General features: G+C 38.2%; 1 protein-coding gene across 3 annotated transcripts in view; it reads right to left on the bottom strand.

Moving 5' to 3' along the window:
- Positions 1–4378: 4378 nt before the first annotated feature.
- kpna5 (karyopherin alpha 5 (importin alpha 6)) overlaps positions 4379–18368 on the bottom strand; it is a 32851-nt gene continuing 18861 nt past the window's right edge. For 2 of the 3 annotated variants that reach the window (XM_070885353.1, XM_070885352.1), the window contains exons 11-14: positions 16337–16462; positions 13241–13368; positions 9488–9666; positions 4379–8351 (exon numbers count right to left, since the gene is read on the bottom strand). In XM_070885353.1, the coding sequence (XP_070741454.1) occupies positions 8164–8351; positions 9488–9666; positions 13241–13368; positions 16337–16462 (621 nt within the window). In that variant the 3' untranslated portion in view covers positions 4379–8163. Of the gene's footprint in view, positions 8352–9487; positions 9667–10433; positions 10547–13240; positions 13369–16336; positions 16463–18368 lie in introns of those variants that run through there. The other variant, XM_070885354.1, reaches the window with a different exon arrangement.

The raw sequence follows: 18368 nt of genomic DNA, 5'->3' as shown, positions 1-18368 counted from the left end.
CTGACAGCTCTTTTTCAAAGTTAGCTCCCATGAACATTGTAATTCCAATAAAGACTCATCCTGATAAGATCAAGTTCTGCATCTCAATGAAAGCAAGATCATTGCAAGTTTTAGGTGGCATAAAAAGTGTACACAGAAATAAGCTAAACAAATGAATGGAGCAATATACAGAAGTGATGTTTTATATTATTCTAGAGTCATATTTGGATTCTTTTGCATCGGGATTGTTTTACAATCTCAAACTTCATATTGGAAAAAAGACCAAAAGACAATATGGTTCCATTTCTTAGCAACAAAATGCAAGGTTAAAATTTTACACCAGTGATATGGCTTCTGGCTTTAAAACATCAGTTCTGGTGAAGGATATGCATCCAAAACATAACTTGTCTTTTCTCTTTACAGATGTTGACTGACCTGCTGCACATTTCCAGCATTTTTAACATTTTGGTATCTACACTTTATACTAACATCGAATAGTATTTTAAAATATTACCAACTGCTTACTTATTACATTAAGCAGGTAAACCGATTTTTTGAAAATAGAGCCCTTAATGAGGCACTTAAGTCAGCAGCTTGTAGATAAGGCTCATCCTCCGCTTTGCAACTTCTGTACGTCAGCCGTAGCAACTTTTAAGAAATCACTGATTCTATTAATACACAATTTAAAATAGCATTCTGATAGAGGGGAAGCACCAACTAGTTAGAACATCTTGAACAAAATGCAAGGTCAAAATTTTACACCAGTGATATGGCTTCTGGCTTTAAAACATCAGTTCTGGTGAAGGATATGCACCCTTCATAACTTGTCTTTTCTCTTTACAGATGTTGACTGATCTGCACATTTCCAGCATTTTTAACATTTTGGTATCAACACTTTGAAGCAGTATTTGATGAGAGTTTCATTGCTTACAACAGTCAGGCACGACAGCAAATATTCCAATTGTTTCTCATATCTGGTATAAAAGTGATCAAGGAGGGGGAAAAAAATAAACTGTGGCTGGTGGAACACTCAAGTCATTTGTACCTTTGCCATATCAGACAGAACTTCAAGGCATACAAATAACCTTATTTTACAATTGAATATATCTTGGTGAGATCCTTAAACCACCTGTCCAGATTGTAGATTTTCTAATCTTTACCCGTTTCATAGAAACATAGAAAATAGGTGCAGGAGCAGGCCATTCAGCCCTTCTAGCCTGCACCGCCATTTAATGAGTTCATGGCTGAACATGCAACTTCAGTACCCCCTTCCTGCTTTCTCGCCATACCCCTTGATCCCCCGAGTAGTAAGGACTTCATCTAACTCCCTTTTGAATATATTTAGTGAATTGGCCTCAACTACTTTCTGTGGTAGAGAATTCCACAGGTTCACCACTCTCTGGGTGAAGAAGTTTCTCCTCATCTCCGTCCTAAATGGCTTACCCCTTATCCTTAGACTGTGACCCCTGGTTCTGGACTTCCCCAACATCGGGAACATTCTTCCTGCATCTAACCTGTCTAAACCCGTCAGAATTTTAAACGTTTCTATGAGGTCCCCTCTCATTCTTCTGAACTCCAGTGAATACAAGCCCAGTTGATCCAGTCTTTCTTGATAGGTCAGTCCCACCATCCCAGGAATCAGTCTGGTGAATCTTCGCTGTACTCCCTCAATAGCAAGAACGTCCTTCCTCAAGTTAGGAGACCAAAACTGCACACAATACTCCAGGTGCTGCCTCACCAAGGCCCTGCACAACTGCAGCAACACCTCCCTGCCCCTGTACTCAAATCCCCTCGCTATGAAGGCCAACATGCCATTTGCTTTCTTAACCGCCTGCTGCACCTGCATGCCAACCTTCAATGACTGATGTACCATGACACCCAGGTCTCATTGCACCTTCCCTTTTCCTAATCTGTCACCATTCAGATAATAGTCTCTCTGTTTTTACCACCAAAGTGGATAACCTCATATTTATCCACATTATACTTCATCTGCCATGCATTTGCCCACTCACCTAACCTATCCAAGTCACTCTGCAGCCTCATAGCATCCTCCTCGCAGCTCACACTGCCACCCAACTTAGTGTCATCCGCAAATTTGGAGATACTACATTTAATCCCCTCGTCTAAATCATTAATGTACAATATAAACAGCTGGGGCCCCAGCACAGAACCTTGCGGTACCCCACTAGTCACTGCCTGCCATTCTGAAAAGTACCCATTTACTCCTACTCTTTGTTTCCTGTCTGACAACCAGTTCTCAATCCACGTCAGCACACTACCCCCAATCCCATGTGCTTTAACTTTGCACATTAATCTCTTGTGTGGGACCTTGTCGAAAGCCTTCTGAAAGTCCAAATATACCACATCAACTGGTTCTCCTTTGTCTACTTTACTGGAAACGTCCTCAAAAAATTCCAGAAGATTTGTCAAGCATGATTTTCCTTTCACAAATCCATGCTATCATGTCACCATTTTCCAAATGCACTGCTATGACATCCTTAATAATTGATTCCATCATTTTACCCACTACTGAGGTCAGGCTGACCGGTCTATAATTCCGTTTTCTCTCTCCCTCCATTTTTAAACAGTGGGGTTACATTGGCTACCCTCCACTCGATAGGAACTGATCCAGAGTCAATGGAATGTTGGAAAATGACTGTCAATGCATCCGCTATTTCCAAGGCCACCTCCGTAAGTACTCTTGGATGCAGTCCATCCAGCCCTGGGGATTTATCGGCCTTCAATCCCATCAATTTCCCCAACACACAATCCCCTTTATTCATGGGACAATTCTCTACACCCTCCCTCATGCCCTTTATAAAGCATGCCAATCAAAATTCAAAAGTGTGATCTGATCAAAACATTGCAAAACTTTTAAGATTTATAATCCAGTTCTACATACTCCAGCAGTTTTTTTTGCTGTGTTGCGTTATCCAATCATTGAAAGGGATTGGTCAAAGGGACAATTCCAATTCTCCTGGTGCTAATTCTATTTGATTAATTTTATACTTCATAACTTTTTCCCCCCATTCAACAAGTCATACTTTAAGTGCCAACATTACATTTAATTTTCCATTTATCTACTCAATTACATAACTGCCTCAACACTTTTGCAAATCGTTAAATACTTTAACTCTCTTCCGTTTTCACTAAATCAGTGTCTGCAAATTTGATCAGTTTAAAATATGTTGGAAATTTGAGAAAATAGAACATAAAAAAAGCTAAAATGCAAAACTAAAGTGTAGTAAGAAAATTAACAGGGAACTGGACGGTACATTCCATCAATAAATTCTTTTTGCACCTCAGCAAACTGAATGTAGTCCAGGCTGTCAGGCTGCGTGTGGCAGTCTTAATCAAATTTCTTGTGGGGATTCAACAAACTCATCCACAATTCAGCAAGGACTGGAGAAGCCACAATACCAGATGTTGAAAATGAAAATAAAACATTGCTCCACCAGTAAGAATTGCTTTTTGGAGGTTGGTACTACAGCACATCCCTGGGGTAGTATAAAGGGAGAAGAAATGTAACTATTATGCAAAAACAGTCAAAAGTATTCCATTGCGCAGAAGTCATTACACAAGTGCTGTCAACAATCTCATCAGATTCAAGCCCTACTCCAGGACTTGAGCACATAATCCAGGCTATTATGTCCGTACAGTACTGAGAGAGTGCTGCACTGTTGGGAGTCTCTCAGATGAGACATTAAACTGAGGTCCCATCTGACTGGATATAAAAGATCCCACAGCACTATTTAAAGAGCAAGGATTTCTGTGTGTACTGGTCAACATAGCTCCCTGAACTATCAAAAATTAATTGGTTGTTATTTCATTTGCTGTTCGTGGCACCTCGCTGTGTACAAATTGGCTGCCATGTTTGCACAAAACAGGAGTGACTGTTGACTACACTTCAAAAGAAATTAATTGCAAAGTGCTTGATAGCCTGAGAACGTGATATGGTTTATATAAATGCAAGTTCTTTCTTCAAAGACTTTAAAATTAATAATTTAGAAGAGAGAAAGGGTTTGATGAAAGTAGACAGTATTAATACAGCTCGTGTCAGAATCAACCGTGTCCTTTGATATAGGCATCTTCTGTCACAGATGCAAATTCAGAAGAGGATCAGAATCCAATCTTCTTTTGATTCTCTCCAAAAAATATACGAGAGAAATATTAGTGCTTACATCACAAACCAGAAAACAAACAACTTTTCTATCGGGATAAAGTTTTTGGCTTTTCCATGTGAATTAATTATAATTTGGATTTTTAGAGTGCTTCAGTACATGCTTCAGCCATAAAGGAATTAAAATGTTTAAAAGATTAAACATAATTAGTGAGACACAGCACATAAAGGCAAGCACACGGAACAATTAAAATCCAAAACATGGAGTTAAACAGCAAATCAAAATCATGTGAATGGATTTTATTTTTTTCTTCGCTTTCCAGACATTTCCAAATCCAATACATTCCAATGCAACTCAATAATCCATTAGCGTGTGTATGCTTGCAAGATATTCACTAGAAAACTATTCACCAGCCCAAAAGTGGAAAAAAAAGTAACACCCTTTGCACATATACAAACAATGCACAAAACAGATTAGAAATCTTTTGCATGATATTTACCCTTTTTCAACTTGATGTATCTATAGGGTTTCAGGGCTGTTGATTCCAGGGCTGTTGCCAGCAACAGTAGAAAAAAAGTAATTCCAAAAGAAAGAAAATAGATCCAAAAGCATGAATACTCAAGTCAAACTGTACAGCTCTGGTCATCGTAAAAAAATATATACACACAAACATTAGCTTTAATGGTGTAGATATGTTAATTTAGAGCACAGATTTTTCAAATCTTTCGAAACGATTCACCATGATTTATGTAACTATTGCTGGTATCGATGTACTATTATAATTTGTTTAATAAATGAAGCTGTATTAAACACTTCTGCCTTCAGATACATCAGGTACAGTAATACTGGTTTTCAGGTTTAAATTATTTTGTATGGTACAACATACATACTGCAAGATACAGCTAGGTAGCCAACACTAAACTGAGCTCAGCAAGTGAGGCAGAGTTTGAGACATATAGCTAAGGTAGCAAACAAAAACCACAAAATGCTCCAACACTTAAGATTTTTCTAGTCATTGCTATGTCAGCACTTGTATTATTACTCAATTTGACAGCAGATACATCATCATCAGGGCAGCTGAGCAAAACAGCCACATACCCAAGGGAAAATTGGGGCGAGAGTAGAGAACTTTTCAGTTAAGCCAAGAAAGAAAATGGAAGATAGGTATCCCTTTATAGTATTTTTATATACATAGCAAAGTTTTATCCCAGTCAGATTAAGGTTGTTCATGAAATTGAAGCAGTTTTAATGTTAAAATATTAACTCTCCTCTTAATGGACAAAAATACTTCTCAGCATTTAATTTTAAAGTAATACCGTCAGATTTTAAACTAACATTGGTCATGGATGTCAAATACTGTACAAATGAAACATTAAGTGAGTGATCTTTTAGAAGTAATGACACAGGAGTAATCAAATAATATACTTTATGCATGTAGACTTGATGATCTGGAACTGTATACTAAAACAGTCATGCATAAATAGTACGTGCAAACATTACGTAGATTGCAACTTTGTATTGCTGTTCTTTAATTTTCTAGAGTTTAGCTGTATCCAAGACTCTGCTACAGTTGCAATTTCAAAAAAACGTTTTCCCTTGAACCCATGAATGGTATACAGTACAGAAGACACTTTTCATTGAAAGGCATCGGCTGCATTGAAAAACACCTTATATAATGCAAAGAAACTAAGACAGTCAAAGGAAGAGATGTCTCCTTTGTTGAATGGACATATTGCTAATTAGAACTGTATGCATTCTAGTAATGTAGCAAGGAGCTTTAAATTTTTTCCCCCCGAATATTGATTTTTTAATACACCTGCCAGCATACAGCAGTTACATTTTATCATAATGCAACAAATTTGGTATGTTTTCTACTTTTAGACCATATAGGTTAGCAATCTTTTCCACTTAACAAGTTGAGATACTCTAAAGAATTACTGTTGCCAACATTCGTGGATGACCAATAACACATTTATGTCACATGCATCTCCCTTAAAATAGAAATACAGGAATGTCCCATGAACAGGTTAAGCACACACCTGTTATTACCAGCAGTCATTTTTAGCTTTATTCTTCCTTTTCTTAGTCTAACATGGTCAGTAAAATTAACGTTAAATTCTGACGAGCAGTAAAATTCAATATGCATGACAATAGTGAAAAATTCAAAATCAAAACCTACGTTGAATATAGGATAGAATTAACCTATTTTTTTTTAAAAATAAGTTGAATTTCTAGATTTAACCAAATTTATTTTCTTTTGAATGATTTAATTGAACAGTGCTTGACAAATCTTAAATGATTCTTGCTGGCATGGAGGACAAAAACATTGGACTTTAGTAGGGAAGAAACATGAAACCAGTAACATTTTATATATTTACACCGTGAACTTTTAAGCACACAAAACTCAATTTTCTTTTCACAAAAATCAAAATCACAGTATAGAATTCTTCACACTAAAGTTTGTCCATTGCAGGTCTTCCCTATTGACAGAAAAAAGGAATCTTGGGATGCTGCAACACAGATACGAAATGACATAGGAAACTGTGGCTGTGATTTTAAACTGCAGATTATAAATAAGAGGTTCAAGAGAATCACTTTTGCCATCATTGTGGAGTCAAGGTTAGTGTAGCGACAAGACCTTAGATTTTCTAATCGGCATTATTTTAAGATCAGCTGGAAACTCCAAGTGTTGGTATCTACCAACCAATTCAGTGATGAAGCAAACATAAGGAAAGGGTTATTCTGCAGTAGTTTATACACATATCTAGTACATAAAGTGAGCTTTAAGGGGTATACACAAATGTTACCTCTAGTGAATAAGACAAAGGGAATTTCAGTAGTGCTCATTGATGAAAAAAAAAATGGTGAATGCACAATAAGACTAAACAGCATTGTTCCAAAATCCCACTTTAGCCATTATTAACCAGTAACCTGTACCCATTTAGTTACTCAAAATTATTTTTACTATGAAATTTACTTGCACTAATTTCACAAATTGAAAAATTATTATATCTCAACACTTACATTAATGCATTTTTTTTTCCTGGTTGGGGGGGGGGGGGGGGGGAGGAGAAGAGAGCGAGCAAAACTTACATATTGCTTCTGATCATGTATTCCTAATTAGGTGACCCTACCAGGGTTTCAATGATTGCCAACTATTTCACTTTCTACAAATATTTGTGCACGTGTTCTACACACACCTAATGCAATTATCAACATGATGTATAGGCGGTAATACTACAATTTCAAGTCTCCTGTTCAGAGTGCACTTATGAAATTATCTTCCGGTAAGTTATAAATAAAATGTAAATTTACAGATTTCCGTATTGAAATATAGCCTAGCAAATGCTGATAATCATTGTTTTCATTCACATATAATTGACTTGTACTGTAACAAATATTTCAACAAGTCAGTAACTTTTAAACAAGTGTCCTAATTTAAAGAGAGGTAGATCTATCATCAGGGGGACACCTGTAAACTGTTTACAGACACTAATGTTGAAAGTTGCAGTGCTAAGTAAATTTGCTCAAATCATGTATTTTACAAATTTGTAAATACAATTTTAGGGTCTTTAGAAAGGATTTTGGTCAAATAGTTTTAGACTTCAGTTCCATTATTCAACACAAAAGAAACCACACCCTGTAATAGTATTTTGAGGCTCTAGAAATAAAGAATAAATAAGCATTCTGTTTAAATTAGGGCTGTAAACAGTTAAATGAAACAGTACTATTTGGATGCCTGCAATTTCAGTTTAAATATAGGTATATCTGCTACTCCAACACCTCATTCTTTGGGGCGATTCAGAGACAACACAGTTCAGATCTCTACGACTCCAGATACTTAAAATGAATAATATGCAACACGAACAGCCCCAGTTTAAATTTCATCTTAAACCGCAAATAGAAAAGTGCATAAGCTGCCTCACATTTTTGCCCTTTCAAAAATGTTCCTAACTTTAAACACAACTACAACAGCTTCTTCATAATTTTGGCTCTGAGGATTTATGAAGTTCTGAATGTGGTGCAATGGCGGTATTAATAGACAATTTCACCAATCATGCATTTACAACTGGAAACCTTCCATTGGGGCCTCTTGTTGCTGGAAGATGAATTGTTGCTGATTTTCATCCACTTGTGGTGCAATGCTAGAGTCCTCCTCCTCTATACCAAAATAGTGCTCAATCAGATCGAAGGCTTTCTGATAGATCTCCTGGTTTTCATGACTTTGGAGAAATTCAATTTTGTCCAGACCTGAAATTACAATGTTTATAATGTTATGCACAAGTAGCACTATCCACCATTACTTCACAAATAACCTACACAATGTAAATATGTGCACTATGCATCTGTGGGAAGAAGTCATATGATTCCTTGCCAGAGAAAAAATTGCCTAACCAATTATTCCAAAAGGAATAAATCAGTGCTTGCCTTATTTGGGAAGATAGATATCTAGTGCAGAGGTGAATATGAACCAGTATTTGGAAATGGTAGAAGAATTATTTTTTTTAATAAACATTTTTTTTTTTACTCAGCAGAGGCCAGGCCACTACATTGGGTAATTTTCAGGCAGAACCAGCTCTTGAATAAGTATAGTGTGAAAAATCTGTTCAAAATACCTTCCTGCTGACCACTGGGATATATCTGCATTAAAAAATAAATATTTGCATAAGTACCACTTTCGTGTGGTTTTCTATTTTAATTTTTATTATACTTTATTAAATAAGGAAACATTTCATAGTGGTAGAAGTAGAGACATCACTTCTGTATATACTTTTCCACTGTGACAATTATTTTCACATTACAAGGTTACAGCTTCAGTTCCAGATGAAAATGACTGCTTCATTAATGTTTTCAGATCATACATTTATGCAGAAGCATTATTACAGTAATAAAGCTACTCCTGACAATTGATTAACTTAATTACTATAATAACCCTAAAGTACAATTTTAGATAAAAACATTTAATTGTTTACTTCTGCTTCCCCTTTCTCTCCATCACGCAGCTAGGCCCCCCATTTTATTTTAACTTTATAATTTTCTACTGAAAATCATTCTCCTCAAAAAATCTTTAAAATCCTTTCTTTCCCCATTTTCTTCGTCCTGCCCATATTACTGGTCAGAGGAACTTTCAATAATTGGTCTGTGATTGTCTGAAAATCAGATTCAAAACTGGTTTAATATGAAATTCAAAAATTGATTTTTAAAAACATGTCAAGGCAGGAAGCAGTTGCTGCCATATGTACATTTGTTTATGGCTCCAATGCCAAACAGAATCAGAAGTTTTAACTCCTCCATTGCCAACTAAGGATCATTTCATTTCAGTGAGGCAAAAAGACAATTCTTCTCTTCTAGATATATTTCCTTTGTAATATTCCGAGTTTCCTCACCATACGCTTCTTCAATAAGGGCACAGTATGGATTGATACCAGTTCCATTCTGTTTGGCCTCTTGCTCTCCTAATCGTAGAATGTTTTCTAGTCCATTCAAAGCAACCTGGACTATTTTTGAGTCCATGACGGTAAGTAAGTCACACAGGGGCTTGATGCAGCCCAATTCTACTAAGTACCTTCAAAGGGAAACAAAGGTGGCAATTAATAAATGTTTTCAGCAAGCCAATTATACAACAGAATCTGAATATTCAAAACATTTAAGGAAGGCATAAAAGTGCTGAGCATAAACAGATTTGGTTTTCAGCAGATATTCTAAGCGTTTTATTGCTGTAATAATAAAGAATAATAAGCTAGTTTTCTTTGTCATTTTATATCCACTGTTCAGTGATCCAATTATATTTATTTCAGTTATTTGTATCAATTTACTCCCAACATATAATTTAGATATTAACGTCGAGTTTTAAAAAAAAAAAAGTTCCAAATTTACATTTTAGCAGACAAGTAAACATTTGTAAATAGACAATTAACCACTCACAAGCATCCATAACACTGAGCTAGAAATTGGTCTTTTGGCGATAGCGGTATTATTGGGGCATTTTTGCGCAAATAACGCTATTCTTAAAAGGGGTAAAATTGGCAACAAAATGCACCAGACGATAAAAACTGGTGTTGCACAAGGATTTGCAGTGAAAACAGTGGTCCTCGCCAACTTTAGTCTGAGGCCGATTACCGCTAAAAAGATAGGCCCTGGGAGGGGGGAAAAAACACACAGAAATCGCAAAAAACAAAAAATATGACAAAACATTTACAAGACCCTTAACTAAGTAATCGCTGCAAAAGAATAAAAAAATAAAATCTTTAACTTACCTTTTTTGTAGGTCTTTGTACTTACCGCTGTTTCTGGGGCTGCAATGCAGCTTTTTACCTGACGGTATTTTTCGCGGAGAATATGGGTGCAGCGAACGGCCAATTTTAAGTGATATCGCTTTTTTTGACATTGCACACTGGTGGTCCGCTTTTCAGCGGTATTTCAAAACCACCGGCACACAACTTTACCTATTTAGGAAAGTACCGTTTAACGTCAAAAAAGGCAAAATATCGGCGACAAAACAGGCGCAAGGCTGGCCAACTTCTAGCCCTGTATGTTTTGCTAATGATTTGAAGTACAGGGTTGAAAACTTGAATAGTAGTAAAGATTACTAAAGATAACCATACGTGGTTAACTAAGGAAATAAGGGATGGTATCAAATTGAAGGGCATATAATATGGCCAAGATTAGTGGGAGGCCAGAGGATTGGGAAACTTTTAAAAGCTAGGAAAGAACGATTAAAAAAAAAGATAGAAAGGGAAGATAGATTATGAAACCAAACTAGCACGAAATATAAAAACAGATAGTAAGAGTTTCTACAGGTACATAAAAAGGAAAAGTGGCTAAAGTAAATGTTGGTCCCCTAGAAGATGAGACTGGGGAATTAATAAATGGACAGCAGGGAAATGGCAGAGACGTTGAACAAATATTTTGTATCGGTCTTCACAGTAGAAGACACTAAAAACATCCCAATAGTGGATAATCAAGGGGCTACAGGGTGGTAGGAACTTAATACAATCACTAAAAAAAAAGTACTCAGTAAAATAATGGGACTAAAGGCAGACAAATCCCCTGGACCTCATGGCTTACATTCCAGGGGCTTAAAAGAAGTGGATGCGTTGGTTGTAATCTACCAAAATTCCCTGGATTCTGGGGTGGTCCCAGCGGATTGGAAAAACGTAAATCTAATGCCCATATTAAAAAAGGAGGCAGACAAAAAGCAGGAAACTATAGACCAGTTAGCCTACCATCAGTCGTTGGGAAAATGCTGCAGTCCATTATTAAGGAACCAGTAGTGGCACATTTGGAAAAGCATCATTCAATCAAGCACAGTCAACATGGTTTTATGAAAGGGAAATCATGTTTGACAAATTTGCTGGAGTTCTTTGAGGATGTAACGAGCAGGGCGGATATGGGGGAACCAGTGGATGTGGTGTATTTGGACTTCCAGAAGGCCACATAAAAGGTTACTGCACAAGATAAAAGTTCACAGGGCTGGGGGTAATATATTAGCATGGATAGAGGACTGGCTAACTAACAGAAAACAGAGTCAGGATAAATGGGTATTTTTCCGATTGGCAAACAGTAAAAGTGGGGTGCCGCAGGGATCGGTGCTGGGTCCTCAACTATTTACAATATATATTAATGACTTGGATGAAGAGACCGAGTGTAATGTAGCCAAGTTTGTTGATGATACAAAGATGGGTGGAAAGCAAATTGTGAGGACAGAAAAAAATCTGCAAAGGGATATAGACAGGCTAAGTGAGTGGGCAAAAATTTGGCAAATGGAATATAATGTGGGAAAATGTGAGGTTATCCACATTGGCAGAACAAAATAGAAAAGCAAATTATAATTTAAATGGAGAAAAATTGCAAAGTGCTGCAGTAGAGACACCTGGGGGGTGCTTGCGCATGAAACACAAAAAGTTAGTATGCAGGTACTGCAAGGAATCAGGAAGGCAAATGGAATGTTGGTCTTTATTGCAAGGGGGATAGAGTATAAAAGCAGAGAAGTCCTGCTACAACTGTACAGGGTACTGGTGAGGCCATACCTAGAGTACTGCGTGCAGTTTTGGTCTCTGTATTTAAGGAAGGATATACTTGCATTGGAGGCTGTTCAGAGAAGGTTCACTCCGGTTGATTCCGGAGTTGAGGGGGACAACTTGTGAAGATAGGTTGAGTAGGTTAGGCCTGTACTCATTGGGGTTCAGAAGAATGAGACGCAATCTTATCAAAACATGCAAGATAATGAGGGAGCTCGTCAAGGTGAATGCAGAGAGGATATTTCCACTCACAGGGATAACTAAAACTAGGGGACATAGTCTCAGAATAAGGGGACGCCCATTTAAAACTGAGATGAGGAGGAATTTCTTCTCTGAGGGTTGTAAATCTCTGGAATTCTCTGCCCTAGAGAGCTGTGGAGGCTGGGTCATTGAATATATTTAAGGCGGTGATACAGATTTTTGAGCGATAAGGGAGTAAAGGGTTATGGGGAGCAGGCAGGGAAGTGGAGCTGAATCCATGATCAGATCAGCCATGATCTGATTAAATAGCGGAGCAGGCTCGAGGGGCCAGGTGGCCTACTCCTGCTTCTATTTCTTATGTTCTTATTACACCATTTACTATTTCATTTATAGATTAAGTTAAGAGAACAAAGAAAGACAATTGAATCTTGAATAACAAGACTTAAACTAGTGCGAAGCGTTTAATCGCAAATACTATTTAGACATGTATCCTAAGAAAATGAGTAAATCGGAATGGCACTGTAGGTGGGCATTTCATTTGACTTGTGGACATTTCTATCAAGAGCTGATTTGAAGCTGGCAGTTGTTTGGGTGGCAATCCGGAGGTGGCGGTTTTTGACCAAAATCCAGCCCATAAAGGTGTAAAAATACTGGCTATACAGTAATTTGATAAAAATAAATCGGACTCATTGTGCAAAATTTTAAAAACTAAGTATATCATAAAGAACCAGTGATCAATTATTAATTTCCAAGCATTGTAAAACAAGTGTTGGAAATAGAAAACAAAACAGATGTTCAAATTACACCATTTCTAAAGGTATATGCATCTCTCAACAGTTAGATGTACAACCTAAAAACTCCTTAAGTGGGTGGGGTGGAACATGCACATTGAGTCTCCCAGTCATTGGTTATTGTTACCTGATCTGTTCTGGAGTGCCTCCAGAAGTTGCATTTGTGATGGCCCAAGCAGCCTCCTTCCTAGTACGGAATTCAGCCTTTTGGAGAACCTCAATCAGCACAGGGAAAATATTTGCATCTATTACAGCCTATTAAGTGTAAAACAGAATATGAATATCAAATCAAGCAGTCTGAGCATATTACATAAAAAAGCAACAGGCAATGGCTGTTCAAAACAAAATTTGAACTGCGTGTCTCTGTTCCTTCTCAAAAAACTGATCTATGTAATAGCTATTGTATTTCATTTTTGCAACTAGAGGCTTCTAGAAGGGTGAATACACTGAACATTTCCAGTGGACGTTGAATATAAATATCCCACACAACTATCTTTACCAGTCTGACAGATGTCTGCCAAAGTTTTTCCAAACCAGAACTAGCAGGTCATGTACTATTCCCCAAACGATAGGTAGGCTGGGCAAACAATTTTTGCTGTTCCTTAACTGGCCACCAGGAGGTACAACAGATTTTTTTTTTCCTTTTAGCATATGTCAGGATTTACCCTTGAATTTAATTGCTCCACCATTGGTGGCCACGCCTTCAGCTACCGAGGCCCTAAGCTTCGGAATTGCCTCCCTAAACTTCTCGGCTTCTCTACTTTCCTCCTTTAAGACACTCCTTAAAACCTACCTCTTTGACCAAGCTTTTGGTCACCTGCCCCAACATTATTTTATGTGGCTCGTTGTCAAATGGTGTTTTATAATGCTCCTGTGAAGTGCCTTGGGATGTTTTACTATGTAAAAGGCTCTATATAAAAGCAAGTTGTTGTTACTATTGGGAGATGCAACATTTTAAAGTTTACTTCTTACTTTGTACAGTACAATTTTTAAGGCTGACTCGAGTTGAGAGTTTGGGCTGAATCTCTTAAAAGAAAAAATCTGACAAATATGGAAAACACAGATTTAGCATTTTCTGGACAAGCTCCCTTATGGAATTTACCATAAAAAATGTTAATCCACCCAACTGTGAAATTTAGAAAAAATGCATAATCTTGATTTTCTATACCTTGGGACTCGCTTTCATTTGTGGAATTTGATCGGTTCCCAACAGAGGCAAGTTTATAGTAGTTCACCGGAACACGGACATGAGTAGGCCATTCAACCCCTTGACCCTGTTGTGCCATTCAATTAGATCATGGCTGATCTCTATTCTAACTCCATTTAGCTGCCATTGTTCCACATCTCTTGATACCTTTACCCAACAAAAAACTATTGACCTGTTCAAAATTCAACTGATCCAGAGTCCACTGACTTTTGGGGAGAGAATTCATGATTTCCATTACACTTTATATGGAAAAAGTGCTTCCTGATTTCACCCCTAAATGGCCGAGTTATAATTTTAAGATTGTGCCCTTTGTTCAGATTCCCCCACTAGAGGAAATATTGTATATCTACTCTAGTGAGTTCCTTTATCATTTTAAACAACAACTTGCATTTATAAAGCACCTTTAACACAATAAATCATCCTAAAGTGCTTCATGGGAGTGCTATCAAACAAAATTTGACACAGAGCCACATATTACGAAATATTAGAGGTAGGTTTTAAGGGGCATCTTAAAGGAGGAAAAAGAGAGGTAGAGGGAATTAAGGGAGGCTGAGGCCGTTGCAGCTGAAGGCAGTTTGCCAATGGTGGAATGCTTAAAATCGTGGATGCCCAAATGGCAGGAACTGGCAAAGCACAGAGATCTCACTCGGGGGAGGGCGTTGTAGGGCTGGAAATTAGAGGTTGGGAGGGGCAAGGCCATGGAGAGATTTGAAAATAAGGATGAGAATTTTTAAATCGAAGCGTTGCTCAACTCTGAGTCAAAGGTCAGTGAGCACAGGGGAGATGGGTGATCGGACTTGGTGCGTGTTAGGACACGGTCAGCAAATTTGTGGATAACCTCCAGTTTAGAGGGTAGAAATTGGGAGGCCAGACAGCAATGCATAGTCAAGTGGAAGCGTCAAGACTAGAGATAACAAAGGCATGAATGAGGGGGTTCAGCAGCAAATGAGCAGAGGTAGGAGTGGTGGCTAATACGGAGGTGGAAATAGGCGGTCTTCGTGATGGCCCAGATCTGTGGTCGCTGTGATTGGAAGTTCATTTCAAGGTCAAATATGACACCAAGATTTCGAACAGTTTGATTTAGTCTCAGACAGTTGCCAAGGAGAGGGATGGAGGCATTGGCAAGGGAACAGAGTTTGTGGTGAGGACCGAAGACAAAGGCTTCAGTCTCCCCAATATTTAGTTCGAAGGAAATCTCTGCTCATCCAGTATTGGATGTCGGACAAGCAGTCTGACAATTTAGCGATAGTGGAGGGATCGAGAGAGGTGGTGGTGAGATAGAGCTGGGTATCGTTAATGTACATGTGGAAACCGTGCTGTGTTTTCAGATGATGTCGACGAAACAAAATTACCTCAATTAGATCTCCTTCCAACCATCTAAATTCAAGGGAATACAACCCGAGTTTAAGCAACCTGTTCTCATTAAAGTTGTTATTTCCCACTATAAATGATACAGGTTGGACCTCCCTTATCTAGCACCATCCCTCGTCCGGCATGATTCTGGTGGTCGGGGGCGCATGCGCAGAACGTGGCTGACCTCCACACCGACACTTCGCGGCCTGCCCGAGGCACCGACCTCCTCCCCCCCCCAGCCCCATCGGGCTGACCTCCCTGTATCCGGCAAAATCCCTTATTCGGCACAGGCCGGGTCCCAAGGGTGCCGGATAAGGGAAGTTCAACCTGTATTTACAAACATGTGAAAATGAAGGTCAGGAAAACACCAGCTGCTCCATCACACCTGTCTCATACAGACATAATGTCTTAAGGACACCGCCCCACCTATCAACAATCTCCTGGGAGAAACAAAAAGAAGATTTTTAAAAACCCACAGCCAATTTAGGAGGAAAAGAAAAATCTGGAAAATTCCCGACATCAAAAATCTTAACAAATTACCACACACAATTAGGCCACAATATACTCCAACATTCAAATTTCATTCCACTTTTATTCAGTGTAGCTAAAAAAAAAGGCTCTAATATAAGGTAATAGGCATACAGCAAAGTGGAAGTACGTCACCTGGATTTGTGCTCGATTTCCTGCAGTAATGTTGGAAACTGTCCAACAAGCTTCCTTCCGTATAGATTCTTTAGGGCTGCTGAACAAATGAAGGAGGCAGGGCAATGCAGAGCAGTTCAAAATCACCTAAATGAAATAACAAAAATTAAAAATTAAGACATTTCTACTTAGTAATTTTGAAATGTGAAAGTTTGCACAAATATATTTCAGCAATCAAACAAAACTACTATCCAAAAGCTGCAAATAAAAACATTTTCAACTTGCACCAGCTCAAACTACATATATTAAAGAAAAAACAGAACCAATAAAATGGTCTCCACACATTTAGTTTACACTTTTTTTTCCCCCAAATGAAAATTTTAGATTGCATTATTGCAGCAGAATTTAAATATTTTGATTCTGCCAGAGAACAGAATATAATATAACCCCCCCCCATATCCCCCTTCCCCTAGCAGGATAAAATATAGTCGCTGAATATCTTTAAAACAAAAGCAAAAGGCAGCCGGTTCCTGGTTTAAGTAAAGGTTTGCATGTTGTTATATTAATCCCAATACTTGTAATGACCTTATGAGAAAGGCCATATTTGCTCCACTAATCCATCAGAATACTTTAAATAGCAGTGATTCCATCGGAGATGTACTTGTTTTTTTTTTAAGAACAGGTTTCCCTGATGTTTACTGGTTACAAATTCTTGTGCCAAAATAGTTTCAGAATTTGGCCAGTATTTTTGTGAAACTGGTATTTCCTAATCCTCTATGATTCTACTGAATCCCACCCCTTAGAGCAACTCACTAACTCTTAAGCAAGTGCCACAATTCCAGCCAGCATCTTCACTGAAAGCACTGCACCGTCACCATAGTATGAAAGGATGCGAGTCTGCACCTGCAAATCCCAGACCGAGCTACTGATTTTAAATCAGGTCATTGTGGTGAGTACCAAGGGAAGGGCCAGGGAGTTTTCCCACAGGAAAAGACGATATCAGTAGTTTTATTCAGACCCTTTCACTTATTGCAACCTGGGATAATTCTATCTCTCATTAGCATTCCCATGTCTTCTTTTGCAAGGATAAATACTGAATCCCAGCTCAGTGAACACCTTCTATAGTTGGGTAGGCTGTGAATGGAGATCCAGAGGCAGGCAGAGCACCAAGTACCTGGTGGCACCGGAGGAACATATACTTATGGTCAGAGGCCTAGCTGCGCAGTGCAGCGTATGGGCACACACATCCCAGGAATGTTAAGTGCAACCTGGGATCACGTGGGCCTGGACCACCAATGAGTACCCCAAAAACACAATTAAAAAAAACTTACATTTTTAAAATTAATTGAAATGGAATTTAATTAAATGTTTTAGAAAAAAAATATTTTTTTGAAATTAAAAGTTTTAATAGGGTTAAAAATAAACTTACCTTAATGGACAGGGTTTTTAAATATAAAAATTAGTGAAAAAATTTAATTTTTCTATGTTTTAAAACTCTTACGCTAGTAAAAGTAGGCTATACGCCTGCTTTTACCAGGTGTAAGAGTTTGAAGGACATTCGCTGGGCAGGAGTTGGGCAAATAACCCAAATCTCTGCGTGCAAATGTCCTTCTCCCAGGGATGCGTGCGATCTGTCAAAATGACAGATCGGCAATGCCAGTTCTCGGCGTATGTGCATCGCGTGCCGAGAACCGGCATTTGCGAGGTCTCTTCGGGTGCGTGCACACATCATACGCACCTGGAGAAGCCGCCATTTACGGCCCATTGTATCCGCTCTATGGATTTGTATATGCTGGTGTCATGCCAGTGTCACTAATTATCATTCCAAGTTCTAAGTGCATTAATAAAACTTTGGCTCACCAATTTTTAAAATTTTAATTTGGAGTGATTAATTTCAATTTTCATCAGCAAACATGAGACAGGATCAAATGCGACAAGGTTGAATTGAATGCTAAATCTGGGGTGACATTTACCTTCTCCTGCCACCGATAGCTATATAATTTAAATGCTGTTCAAAGCGGCTATTCATACAGGTCACTACTAGCTACAAAAC

Source organism: Pristiophorus japonicus, chromosome 7, assembly GCF_044704955.1.
Source record: "Pristiophorus japonicus isolate sPriJap1 chromosome 7, sPriJap1.hap1, whole genome shotgun sequence".
Classification (NCBI taxonomy): domain Eukaryota; kingdom Metazoa; phylum Chordata; class Chondrichthyes; family Pristiophoridae; genus Pristiophorus; species Pristiophorus japonicus.
Note: the sequence above shows the minus strand (reverse complement) of the source record. Positions and strands in the feature narration are given on the sequence as shown.